Source organism: Pelodiscus sinensis, chromosome 2, assembly GCF_049634645.1.
Source record: "Pelodiscus sinensis isolate JC-2024 chromosome 2, ASM4963464v1, whole genome shotgun sequence".
NCBI classification, from domain to species: Eukaryota; Metazoa; Chordata; order Testudines; family Trionychidae; genus Pelodiscus; species Pelodiscus sinensis.
The window spans coordinates 200216152-200229195 of record NC_134712.1 but is presented as its reverse complement, the minus strand read 5'-3'; the positions used below and the strand labels follow the sequence as shown (position 1 = coordinate 200229195).

Here is a 13044-nt window from a genome sequence, read left to right as displayed (position 1 = left end):
GGAGAAATGAAACAGTCTTTAAGGGAGGAAGTATTGCAAGTGCTGTGCCTTCTTTTACAGGAAATATTGGGCACATGCCACCTGTAATAGCTCATAGATGTCAGAGATGGAAAAGACCTATGGGATCATTCAGTCCATACTGCCTGGGGCCCAGCATTTGTTAGAGATCAAATCTCCGAGAGGTGCCACTTGTAACAATGATAAATAGTGCTGAAAGGTCTATGGTCGTTGTTACATTGTCACTGACCGAGCTTTGGACTATTGTACTCGGGGGTTTTTTGTAACCATCTCACTCTGTTTGCTCCCCTCAAACAATAATCTGTCAGGTTGCATGACAGTTAGAGGCTCATTTATCTTGAAGCATCTACACTTGAATATTATTCAGAAGCTTTACATCACCTTATCTACAAGCCAGATGACATCCCAGTCAGTGACCACTCCTGCTCTAGCCATTAATTCTCAGGGTTTCAGAATTATTTCTGTGCCCTAGGTAGAGCATATTTAGAAGGGATGTGATTCTTGAAGCAAGGAACAGTTCCTTACCAAAGAATAACGGACTCGAGATTTAAAATACATTCATAAATTCACATCGCGTCCTTGCATCACTAAATCTTAGGGACTTGCTTCATTCTTAAAGCACACCAGTAGAGAGATCAAGGCCACTGAACTGTCCACTCATGCTAAAGGTGGGCCTTCTGCTCAGGATTGTGGCACACTGGCAGGACAATGAGGAAGTTTTGGCACAACTACTTCTCACGCCACATTTATTCTGTGGGCGGTGAACTTCATTCTCTCTGGCTGTTGGGCTGGCACTTTTTCTGTGAGCATGGGATATCTCTTTAGCAAAATGTTTAAATACAGACCATGTATTTAATGATCCTGAGCTTGCATTCAGGTCTTTATGGGCAGAGCTTTGCACCTGTGTGGGATCCTAACGAAGTTAGCTGCTAGTATAAGTTAAAGCAACCTCAGGGTTTCTGCAGTGTTTGGGAGAATGTGGCCTTTATTTCTTGGTTATCTTTAAGACCAAAGTACTGGCTTAGTGCTGCTACCAGTGTCTAATTCCTGCTAAGATCCATGCAAATTTTGTGTGTTGAAGGCCTGTGGAAACAGTCTTGTATGTAATCAGGGAGAGAAAAAACAGAGTAAGAGAATGCAAGATTATTACAGCAAAGGTGCTACTTGACATGATCTTCATTCATGTAAAGAGAAATGAGGAAAAAAATAGAAAATCTGAGTCAATTTACAGTGATCTATTTTCTTATACCTATTATTGTCTGGACACAGGTGACTCGTCATCTTCCCAAACTTTTTGACAACATTGCTGATCTTCAGTTTGAAGACAATAAAGAGAAATCCACAAATATTGCACTCGGGATGTACAGCAAAGAAAAGGAATTTGTTTCATTCCATGCAAAATGTGAATGCATTGGTCAGGTACACTGAATTATTTAAACTTTTATATAGTGGATTTTTTTTCTTCTTGGAGTTGAAGAGAGGTAAATTAAGTGAGTATTAACTAAGTGAGTATTCTCTTCTGCTAAACTTACTGGAGATCCAGGGAGAAGGTTGCTACTAGGCAGAGGTCACAGGAGTCTGCTCGTTGGTCATGGCGATACTTACCTATATTTTACATTTGCTTGATCTGACTGAAATCAGCTCTCCGTTGTTTGAGACTATGCTTAGATTTAAAGTTTTTTGTGGTGTTTTGTGTACATTAAAATACACCTATGAGACATTCAAACTCTACCCAGCAGTATATCAGGGTATGTCTACATTACAAAGTTAGTTCGAACTAACGGACGTTAGTTCGAACTAACTTTAATAGGTGCTACACTAGCGCTCCGCTAGTTCGAATTTGAATCGAACTAGCGGAGCGCTTAGTTCGAACTAGGTAAACCTCATTTTACGAGGACTAACGCCTAGTTCGAACTAGCTAGTTCGAACTAAGGGCTGTGTAGCCCTTTAGTTCGAACTAGTGGGAGGCTAGCCCTCCCCAGGTTTCCCTGGTGGCCACTCTGGCCAACACCAGGGAAACTCTATGCCCCCCTCCCGGCCCCGGACCCTTTAAAGGGGCACGGGCTGGCTACGGTGCCCGTGCCAGGTGCAAGCCTGCCAGCACCCAGCTAGCAGACCCTGCATGTGGCACGGCACAGAGCCACCCACCCGATGCCCCCCACCCCACCCCCTCTTGCCGGGACCAGGCTGGCGGCTCCCGGGAGCTTGCCCTGGACCGCAAGAGGCGGGCACCTTCCTGGGCTAGTGCGGACATCGTGGACCTCGTCCACGATCTCCGCACTAGGCACAGGAAAGTGGCCGTCTAGGGCAGGAGAGCTGCCAGCCTGGCCACCCAGGACCAGGTGTGCATGAAAATCAAGGGGGTCCAGTGAGACCCCCGACACTGAGCCCTGAGCTTACAATGGCCGTACTGGGTCAGACCAAAGGTCCATCTAGCCCAGTAGCCTGTCTGCCAACAGCGGCCAACCCTAGGGACCCTGGAGGGGATGGACCGAAGACAATGACCAAGCCATTTGTCTCGTGCCATCCCTCTCCAGCCTTCCACAAACTTTGGGCAGGGACACCACTCCTACCCTCTGGCTAATAGGACTCCATGGACCCAACCTCCATGACTTGATCTCACTTCCCTTTAAACTCTGTTCTAGTTCTAGCCTTCACAGCCTCCTGCAGCAAGGAGTTCCACAGGTTAACTATTTGCTTTGGCAACAACAACAACTTTCTCTTACCAGTTTCAAGCCTGCTACCCAGTCCTTTCCTTTGGTGTCCTCTAGTCCTTCTTTATGGGAACTAATGAAGAACTTTTCTGTATGCACCCTCTCCACCCAACCCCTGCTTTTAGAGACCTCTATCCTGTCCCCCCTCCGTCTCCTCTTTTCTAAGCTGAGAAGTCCCAGTCTCTGTAGCCTCTCTTCATCTGAGACCTGTTCCCAACCCCTGATCATGTAAGTTGCCCTCCCCTCTCCCAGCCTTTTTCTTCCCCTTTCCCACCTCCTTTTCCCAGTCTCCCCCAGTTTTCTTCAATAAAGACAGATTCCATTTTTGACCACAATTGTCCTTTATTTTGTACATCAAGAAAAGGGGCTAGGGAAGGTTAAGTGGAAGGAGGTGAGGGGGGAATGGGGTACGAGCCCCCGATGGGGAGGACTGGGCTGGCTCTGCGGGCTTCTGGGGGTGGAAGCTCTCCTGCAGCCCCCCAATTACTCCCTCTCCCCAGATGGCAGCCTGCGGCAAGTGCAGCCGGGCTGATGGCCGAGTGGTGTGATGTGCCCAGTGTGGGCACTCAGGGCACTCCAAGCCAGAACTTTGCAAGCGGGGCACCCCTTAGAACTGTGTGTCTGGGGTGGGGGTCGGGACCCTTTAAGCGCAGCCCTCGGCTAGCCTGAGACAGCATCTCCATGCTCTAAGTCCTCCTTTTATGCCCTGCCGGCACTGCTTCCGGCCATCCTTAAGCCCTGTTCAGAGTCCACTCAATGTGGACTTACTAGTTCGAACTAGCAAAACGCTAGTTCGAACTAGTTTTTAGTTCTAGATGCGTTAGTTCGAACTAGCTTAGTTCGAATTAACTAATTCGAACTAAGTTAGTTCGAACTAGCGCTGTAGTGTAGACGTACCCTCACATAATTAGTCTCGCACACACTAATCTGTCACACTTTTTTCTGAAGATTGAAAGATTTATTCATTGGAGATGGAGTAGCAGCATTTTGATCTCTCATCAGCGATTATCATCTACTATATATTTGAGAGAGTTTGTGTGTCTGTCTGTATGTGTGGCCATTAAACCTTTAATGAGTCGGTTTGTTCAAGTAAGCAGTAAGAGAAAAGACCACCAAATTTGGTATGGAGCTTTCTTTTATCATAACCTAAAGCAAGGTCAGGGTTTGGCTGTGCCAGGACAATGGGATATGCATGAAATATGATTGTTTCTCATCAGACAGAAAGGGAGGGCAGTGATAGCAGGGACAGTTATATTTATGAATGAACAGAGGGGGGCAGGCAGCACAGAGCACAGTTATATTCCAAAATGACCACGGGGGAGAGGGGCAGCAAATGCCCCAGACCTGGGGAGCAGCCCTGGGGAGCAGCTCCTGGTCAGCCACTGTGGACCCTGTTGCCCCAGGCCGGCCCCGGGGAACAGCTGGCAGGCAGGTTTGCTTCTGCCACTCTGTGCCACCATTGCTGCCCTGTCCCAGAGAGCATCTGGTGTGTGGGCAGAGCGACCTCCTGCCCTGAGCCCCTCACCCCAGCCCCAGGGAGCACCAGTGGCCAGGCAGTGCATTTCATGGTGCCCTGGGCTGGCCCCAGGGAGCACCAACCGGCTGCCCCCTCCCTCTGCCACCCACATATATCCTTGTTCCTTATTTATTTAGGACCAATCCTTTTATTTCTCATTGTCCCTTGCTAAATTTGTATGTGTGTAACTCTAATCTGCTGAGAAGGAAGCAAGCACACTTAAAATATTTGCCTTGATCTTTTAATTTTTGCAATAATTTGAGAAACATCACCATGTAAACCATATATTGATCAAAGTGCATTGCTTTCACCTTTCTCATCAGTGTGCTTCCTAGAAGGAGAGAGAAATCGTTAGTTGATTTTATCTCAATATGTATGTCAGTCTTTTTATTGAGAGGCCCTCCCCTCACCTTTGTGATATTGATTGGTAGATGGTGTTTTCCTAACCAAGTTTCCTTGTTCGTGCCCTGGCCCAATTTCTGCCACCTCTCCATTTTTTCATTTCTTATCCTTTTCAATCTCTGTTCTCTGAGAGTTGTGATATTATTTCCCCCTCCTCTGTTCCCTGGTGATATCCTCTCCCATTTTCCTTCCATGGCAGTTTTCCCTCAATGTTCCCAGAAAAATTTGCATGCTGGTCAGATCAGCAGTTTCCATTAAGGATCCCCTGGGCAGCTACTCGAGCCTGTTGGGAAGCAGTTCTTGCTGTCAAATACATTATATAGGAGCTTCTGCTAATCAAATACAGGGGGGTAGGTGGTTTTCAAAGAGCAATGGCTAGGGAAGGAATGGTGTGGGAACAGGTTGAATCTAAGGTCATGCAGCTTTCTGTGCTAAGTTTGTGCTGTTTCTTTCTACCCCTCTTCTATACCCTACCTTAGATAGGCACTAATCAGATTGGAAAATACTATTGCATACTTTGGAACCTAAAAAATATGGTATATCTCCTCTTAGTGGTCATATATGCTTACTAAGAAAGGTTGAAATGAGATGATACTCCATAATCTGTAAATATGGAACGAACATGTAAGCAGATGTTTGTCTGAGATAAAACTTAATTTTAAGCCTTTTATCACAGCTAAAAAGCCTTCTTTCAATTAGATTAAATTTCAGAGCAACTGATTACATTCCTTAATACTCCTGCTTTAAAGATAAAAACCGAGGAGAAAAATTACCAGCTAAAACTACAAGTACTAATTTATTAAAGTTATTTCCCAACTGTAGAAAAAAATACATAGTTCTCAATAAATATGCACCATAATTCTTGTAAGCGTGTTACATTTCCCCCTAAAACGAATGTGACTAGAATGTTTCACGTCTATCTGGTGTGCTCATGGTTATGTTCATTTTCCCCAGGAGGCTGCTAAGATCCATAGCACCAGTTGTGGGGGCTAATATTTTGATTGGTTTTCAAAGCCCATGTAATTCTTTGTTCTTCATTGTACTGTAGTTATTTCTACACTCTTCTTTACAAATAAATATGGGGCAGTATTAATGAGGGGATATGCACAGAGCCTAGTTGAATGATGTCTGAAAGTAGTTACCATCTGGTAGCAGTTGAAGGACAAGAATTTGTTTAGTGTCAGTTATAAGAGCAGTGAACTCTTGTCTAATGTGGGGTGTGAATCAAAACTAATCAGTAATCTCGGTAATTGTTTGGGTAGGGAAGCCAGAGACTGAACATGCAAGGTCACTCAATTTTCTTCCTATATGGTGAGTTTTATATATAAGTTTTATGCAAGTTATAAGGTAACATCAGGAAGGCTGCATTGCTAATGCCCACTCTGTACTGGTTCCTTAGGTAATAAAGAACTTTTCTGATCAGGGTTGTCAGACAAACACATATGATGAGCTTTAAACCCAAACACACACATACACAATTAAGTGAATAAAATAAAATGGTGCTGGTATCTCAGTACTCATGAATGGACTTCCAGTACCAAACAACAATGGTGAAAATGGATGGAAAGAAAACTGGTTCTAACTGGAAGTTGCAAAAAGAGTCCGTGTCTGTGTATGTGTATGTTTTATTTTATTAATAAGTACAAAGAAATTCCTTGACAAAATATCTGTTTAAGCATTCATGATACCAGTAAATTAGGAAGCTAATCCCTCATTAAAATATTTTGAGCACTGATGCAAGCATATCTTTTTCAATAGGTGGAGACCTGGTTACACCACCTTGAAAAAACCATGCGTAAAACAGTGCATCGTCATATCATGGAGGCTGTAGCTGCCTATGAAGAAAAACCCAGAGAGCAATGGATATTTGACTACCCAGCTCAAGTTGCACTTACTAGCTCACAAATCTGGTGGACAACAGATGTAGGGATAGCATTTAACAGGCTGGAGGAGGGGTATGAAACAGCCCTGAAAGATTACAATAAAAAACAGGTATTGATGTCTTGTTTACATTGTATGAAAACTGGTACATTATGGAAACAAAAACCTATCACTTAGAAATGCTCGGCCAGCATATTAAATGTGTCTTTGTTCAGACTGTATTTTCGGCAACCTGCTATTGCCATCCCCTGAAGAAAAGGAAACATGCCTCCTTTTGTTTTGATTCTCTTTTCCTCTATTGATAATTCCATTTCTGTGTCTCTTGCCAATAATGAAAATTGCCATGATAGCTTTCTGTGGTTTTATTGGGGAGCAAGAAGAAAGGTAAAAACTACAAGATACAGATTTTTTTTTTATAATTAATATTTCTCAAACAGATATAATTTGTGGCCCAAAAGTGTCTAAAACTTAGAAAATACCAAATCCAGCTCTTTGAGAGATTTTTTTTAATAAAGACAGATGGGGGACATTTATTCAGAAAAGGTGATATAGAAATTTATTTTCAAAAGCTATTGATGATTTGGGGTGCCTCAGTTTATAATCTGTACCTTGAGTCTAGGGATGTTAAAGACTAGTTGATTATCCAATAAGCATTTGCTTATCTTTGACGAGTCGACTAGTCAATTTTTTCCACCTCTTACTGCCTCTATGAGCTGTGCAGCACTGCCACTTTGAAACTCCAAGGCGGCATTTCAGAGAGGCAGCAGTGGAGCCCAGGATCAGCTGGAGACTCCCCAGCTGATCCCGGGGTCTGCGTGGCATTTCCCCAGAACCTGGGGTCACTTGGGGAGTCCCTAGCTGACCCCGGGTTTCGCTGCCATGGGGAGCCCACGATCAGCTAGGAGTCCCCAGCTGATCCCAGGTAACCTGGGCTCTATGGCAGCTGCCCCTTTGAAATGCCACCTCAGTGCATTTCAAAGGGGCATTGGAGCCTGGGGTCAGCTTTGGAGTCCTCAGCTGACCCCTGTGTTCCTAGTGGCATGCAGCGTAGCTTGGATCCCAGGGTCAGTGGGGGACTCTGAGTACCCCGCTGACCCTGGCCTCCATGTCTTTGAAATGCACGAGAGCTCCTGCTGGGGACTCTTGTGCATTTCAAAGAAGGCACCCGCATGCAGCCCGGAGTCAGTGGGATGAGGAGTTCCACATTCCTCCTTTGAAATGTACAAGGGCCCCCACTGGAATGCAGAAGTGCCTATCGACTAGTCGATGGAAATTGTCGACTAGTCAATTAACCTCATTTTAACATCCTTCCTTGAGTCATTTTTCATGGGATTGGTTTTTAGAAAGTGCCAACCACCCCTCTGAAAATCAGGAGCACATTTATTGTGGTGGGACTGGAAAACTCAAAATTCTTTCAGCTTACCAGAATTGCTGCTATTCCTATTGAATTACATCTCTGACTGAGCACCCCAAAACTGGGACACCCAAATATCACTAGTAATTCTGAAAATGTAGGGTATAATACTGTTCGATAAGAAAAACTTGATTAGACTACCATGAAATTATGGAAAGTTTAGGTGCACACACCCTTAAATATATGTGCCTGAAGAACGGGAGGGTAATAATACGTATGTAGGAAACCAAAACTTATGGGTCTGTTAGGACAGTGCTTTGTTTGATTTGACACTAAGTAATCAGAGTTCAGTTTGAAACTGTGGTTAGTTTTCCCAAATGAATATTTCCTGAGGTTTTAATAGAAGTTACACTGTTTATTACCCCATCCGTCTCATTTAAAAATAATGTTCACATTTTAGCATTTTTTTCCTTTCAAACTTTCAAATTAAATAGCTTAATTTTTAAAAACTAGACCTGATTTGATTATAATGGATAATGTGCCAGAACTAAGTAGGTTTTTCCTCATGTCAGCAAGCTGAGAATGAAAAAATTAAACGTGTCATAATTCTGTTTGATTGTGTCATCAATTTTAAGCAGAATCCCCCCCCCCCATCTCCTCTTGAAAGAGGTAGAGAAGTCTGCTTAAAAATTGATGACTTGCTTACACAATGCATTACATGCACTCTTATTAATGTTATGTTTACCTAATAAAAATGTGCACAGACATAGGCTGTGATCTTCTTGACAGTTAATGTGAAATATTTTAAAGAACTATGAAGGATGTGTTCACAGTGCAGCTATAAGTAACTTCATTCATATCATATTTAGCAATTCCTCCATTCTGCATGTTGTTGTCTTTAAACCTCAAGCCATTGTGCTTTCATACAGTTTTAAGTTCTTTGTCCAGTAAAAATGTCTGAATGAACCATTTCCCCCTTTTCCTTGAAAGATTTTTCTGCAGTCCAAGAGATCTCACCATTCAGGAGATTTTCCTGGTATTGACTATAATAGTTCCTGTTTAACTTTATCCCAATGTCCTAGTTACATTTCTCTGAACCACTTTAATAATTTCTCCTTCTGTTTGGGGCCATGATTTCATTACTTATTTTTAGAAAATCTGACTCGTCCTTTTTCCCCCAAATGCCATACAAATAATCATATATTCAGGACTGCTCCAGTGTTCCAAACTTACTTGTGAATTACAACTATTCACATACAAGATAGCTTGTGTAGTAATTGAATTCATTCCATAGGCAGAATTAATCTCTAGGGGGGTGGTGTTTGGGACAGTGGAATTTAAATGTTGTAACAGGATTATTTTTATCTCTCTAGATTGCTCAGCTAAACACTCTCATTGCTTTGTTGCTGGGAGAACTTGCCTCGGGTGACAGACAGAAGATCATGACCATTTGCACTATAGATGTTCATGCTCGAGATGTGGTAGCAAAACTTGTTTCGCAAAAGGTAAATTGTAAGGTATAACTTTTTTCATAGAATGTTTTAGAATTTAAAAGAGAGAGAGAGAGAGAGAGAGAAAAGTATTTTCAGCCAAGCATGTGTCTGGGCTTGTAGGAGTGCAGAAGGAAGGGAGAGAAGATACCTGCTTTTAGCCATGTACCAAACCACTGGCTGTGTCTCTTTCTGTAGTATGTTATCTTCTGGAGTGATGAATCAAACCAAGAACTTTTTTAACCCATTTGTAGAGGAGTTACAAGGTTTAAACTTTCATCAGTGAAGTGTTCCTTTCAGAACCTTAGATCATAAAACCAAGAGCCAGGGCAGGCAACAGATTTTGCCGGGTCCTCAGCAAGGGGAGTGTGAATGGGGGAGGGAGGGTTAGTTCTGGGCCCCTAAAAGGGGCAGGTTCTTAGGTGTGGCAGGGCCTGAGGTCTAGTTTTCCCCCTACCGAGTCCACAGTTTTCCCCTTCCCGAGTCCCACGCTTGGACCAGTCTGTATAGGACTCCAGTGGTGATTTAAAGGATCTGGAGCTTTAGCTGCTGCTGCTGCTACGGTAGCAGTGGTGGCAGACTGGAGCCCCAGGCCCTTTTAAATCACTGGGCTCTGGTGCAGCTGCTCTCTTTGTCCACTCTATTGGTGGCTCTGCTGTGAGCACAAGTTATCCTTGGGTAAGCCAAGTCTGTTCTTCAGTAGGTGAAACTGAAGTTACAGGAATGTGTCACTGTGTCCAAATGCATATTACTTTATATTGGATGGAGAGTGAAGAGGGCTCAGGAGGTAATCACAGGTGCTGGCACGAGGGGTGCTGGCAGTGCAGCTGCGCCCCTTGCTTAAAGTGGTTTCCATTACATACAGACTTTACAGTTTGGTTCAGTAGGTGTCAGCACTGCAACTATAAAAATAATTCTAGAATTCCTGGAGGTAATTCCCATTTTTCTCAACTTCCTGAGACTCTCTGGTTTCCCAGCAATATAAATAACTCTAGGAAAATCTGGAAACACTGCAATCTCCTTCTATATTTCCCCACCAGGTTTCCTTCCAAAGGGAAGGATTTGGTTTCATTTTTACAATGAATTAGTTTATTTCCAACCAGAGGTGAAGGTAAAGGGATGCACCCTGGTGTGCAGTTCTAGCAAGAACTGGCTGAGCTGCAGCAAGAGCCAGGAGGGAGCTATTTAAAGAGCTGGCAGAGACCCAGATTGCTATAGGACAGTGCCTGTAAGAAATTTAAGTTCCTTTCACCTCTGTTTCCAACACTGTGTAATAAAAGTGTGCTACACAGTGGGGTTGGTAAGATCCTTGTCTTTATTTCTTGGCCTCAGTCACATGATATGAGTCTGTGTTATATATGTTACACCTATCCCATATGGCGGAGTGTAACAAGGATAAGGTTGGAAAAATGCATGTAGGTGGGAATTGGCGAAAGAAACAAATGAGGCATTATTTTCAGAGTTACGGATTAGGATTGCAGGTGACAAGAGATAAGATTTGAGAAGTAAAATTAAATTATGCTGGAAGATGATTTGATCAGACACTATTTTTACATACTTGGGTTGTGTCACTTGTCAAGAAGGAGCTTGACAGAATAAGTGATACATGTTTTGTAATAATAGCCCTATTAAAAAGAAGATCTTCTATTACACAGATTTCCATTTAAATGTATTCATGCCAAGAAATGAATATAATCCTGTATACTTACTTGTAGTAGTCATTATTTGTAAAAGACTAGGTGTGAAACCTACTGATGACAATTGAAGGTTTTTGGAGTGTCTGATTTCTTTCATCTGTACAGCTTCCATATAACACAATGTATGTGCAATGGTTTTAGGTCACTAGTTCCCAAGCTTTTGCTTGGCTGTCACAACTACGCCATAGATGGGATGAGATCCAGAAACACTGCCTTGCCAACATTTGCGACGCTCAGTTCCAGTACTTTTATGAGTATTTGGGAAATATAGCTCGGCTAGTTATTACACCTCTGACTGACAGGTACGGACGGTTGTTAATAATGCAGTATCTCTGATTAATCCATTTAATAGAATATAAAGCTAAACTTTCCATAGCAAATCTGTGTCCTTTCATAAATATGTTTAAGATATGCAATACCTTTATGTGTTGAAATAAAACATAGGATGAGATCTTTGTGTTTGTAAATAGATTAAATAAAGTATTCCTTAGCTGATGTGCTATATGTTCTCAGTGTAAACTGACAACTATTGCAGTTAGTGTATGTACCATTCTGCACAATTGGCTTATGGATGTAAAATAAATATGTCATTTAACATGTTGCACTTCACTTTTGAATGGTCCATTATAACCCTAACTCTATTATAATGTATGTTCACAACATATAAAATTAAGGTTTTAGTGATATCCTCAACTCTAAGTTTCCCAGCTTTTGTGGTTTTGAAATCTCCAGCATTTTAGTAACATTTTTTGCATGAAGTATTAATTATTCCTCTCATTGTTTAAAGGTGTTACATTACTCTAACACAATCTTTACATCTGACAATGAGTGGGGCTCCTGCAGGGCCAGCTGGCACAGGCAAAACAGAGACCACCAAAGACCTGGGCCATGCCCTTGGTATGATGGTCTATGTCTTCAACTGTTCTGAACAGATGGACTATAAGGTATGGTGTTTTGTCAAACAGTGATTTCAGTGCACTTTTTTTATACAGCACATTAAAAAACTTAGTTCTTTGTGAACGCAAATACTAAATGCTTGATTCAATTTCTTAGTCCATAGGAAACATCTACAAAGGTTTGGTCCAGACAGGTGCATGGGGATGCTTTGATGAGTTTAATCGAATTTCAGTAGAAGTCCTATCAGTGGTTGCAGTGCAAGTAAAGACTATACACGATGCCATTAGAAATAAGAGAAAAAAGTGAGTGTTTTAATGCCATTTCTTTGTAAACTTTTGCAAAGACAAACATTTAAAAGTACATTTCTAAAAATCCTCCTATGGACAGATGTTGAATTCTCTAGAGTGAGTGTGTGTGTGTGTGTGTGTGTGTGTGTGTGTGTGTGTGTGTATTACTTGTATATCTACAAGCTAATTTAATATGTAAGATTTGCTCTCCCCCCAAAATATAAGAAAACACACACAAAATGTTGTCCTCATTGTCCCCCTAGGAGGTTTTTTTATTTAATTAATAGGATACGGATTTCCTGCTATAGAGTTATTGTATGCTATGGAGAAGGTACTTGCCTGAGCTAAATTTTGTCCTAAGTCCATTGAAGTCAATGAAGCTATGACAGTTTAATCAGCAAATTATCTGCCCCAATGTTTTCTGTGTCTTTCTCTTATTTCTTTTGATTTGGCAAACACCACAGCAATCGACCATATACTCTTTCTTGGTCATACACATTCACATGCACAATTTTCCCCCTAAATCGTGCAATCTGTCCTCCATTTTAAATGCAATTCTGTCATCCTAAGTTTTTCTTAGTGTTTTTAAGGTTGAAATATTTGTTTGCACCTAATCAAACTACAGTATTATAGCCAGTCCATTTACTGACATTGTGTCATGGCTATTGCAGATTTTTATTCCTTGGAGAAAATGTTACATTGAAACCATCAGTTGGGATATTTATTACCATGAACCCGGGATATGCTGGCCGAACAGAACTACCTGAAAATCTCAAAGCTCTGTTTAG

The 13044-nt window shown here is 42.1% G+C and overlaps 1 protein-coding gene across 5 annotated transcripts in view; it reads left to right on the top strand.

Annotated features, from left to right (window-relative positions):
* DNAH11 (dynein axonemal heavy chain 11) overlaps positions 1-13044 on the top strand; it is a 273839-nt gene that overhangs the window by 94767 nt on the left and 166028 nt on the right. For all 5 annotated transcript variants that reach the window (XM_075922225.1, XM_075922224.1, XM_075922226.1 and 2 more), the window contains 7 exons: positions 1288-1437; positions 6409-6642; positions 9259-9390; positions 11214-11374; positions 11860-12016; positions 12126-12271; positions 12928-13044. In XM_075922225.1, the coding sequence (XP_075778340.1) occupies positions 1288-1437; positions 6409-6642; positions 9259-9390; positions 11214-11374; positions 11860-12016; positions 12126-12271; positions 12928-13044 (1097 nt within the window). The remainder of the gene's footprint in view (positions 1-1287; positions 1438-6408; positions 6643-9258; positions 9391-11213; positions 11375-11859; positions 12017-12125; positions 12272-12927) is intronic.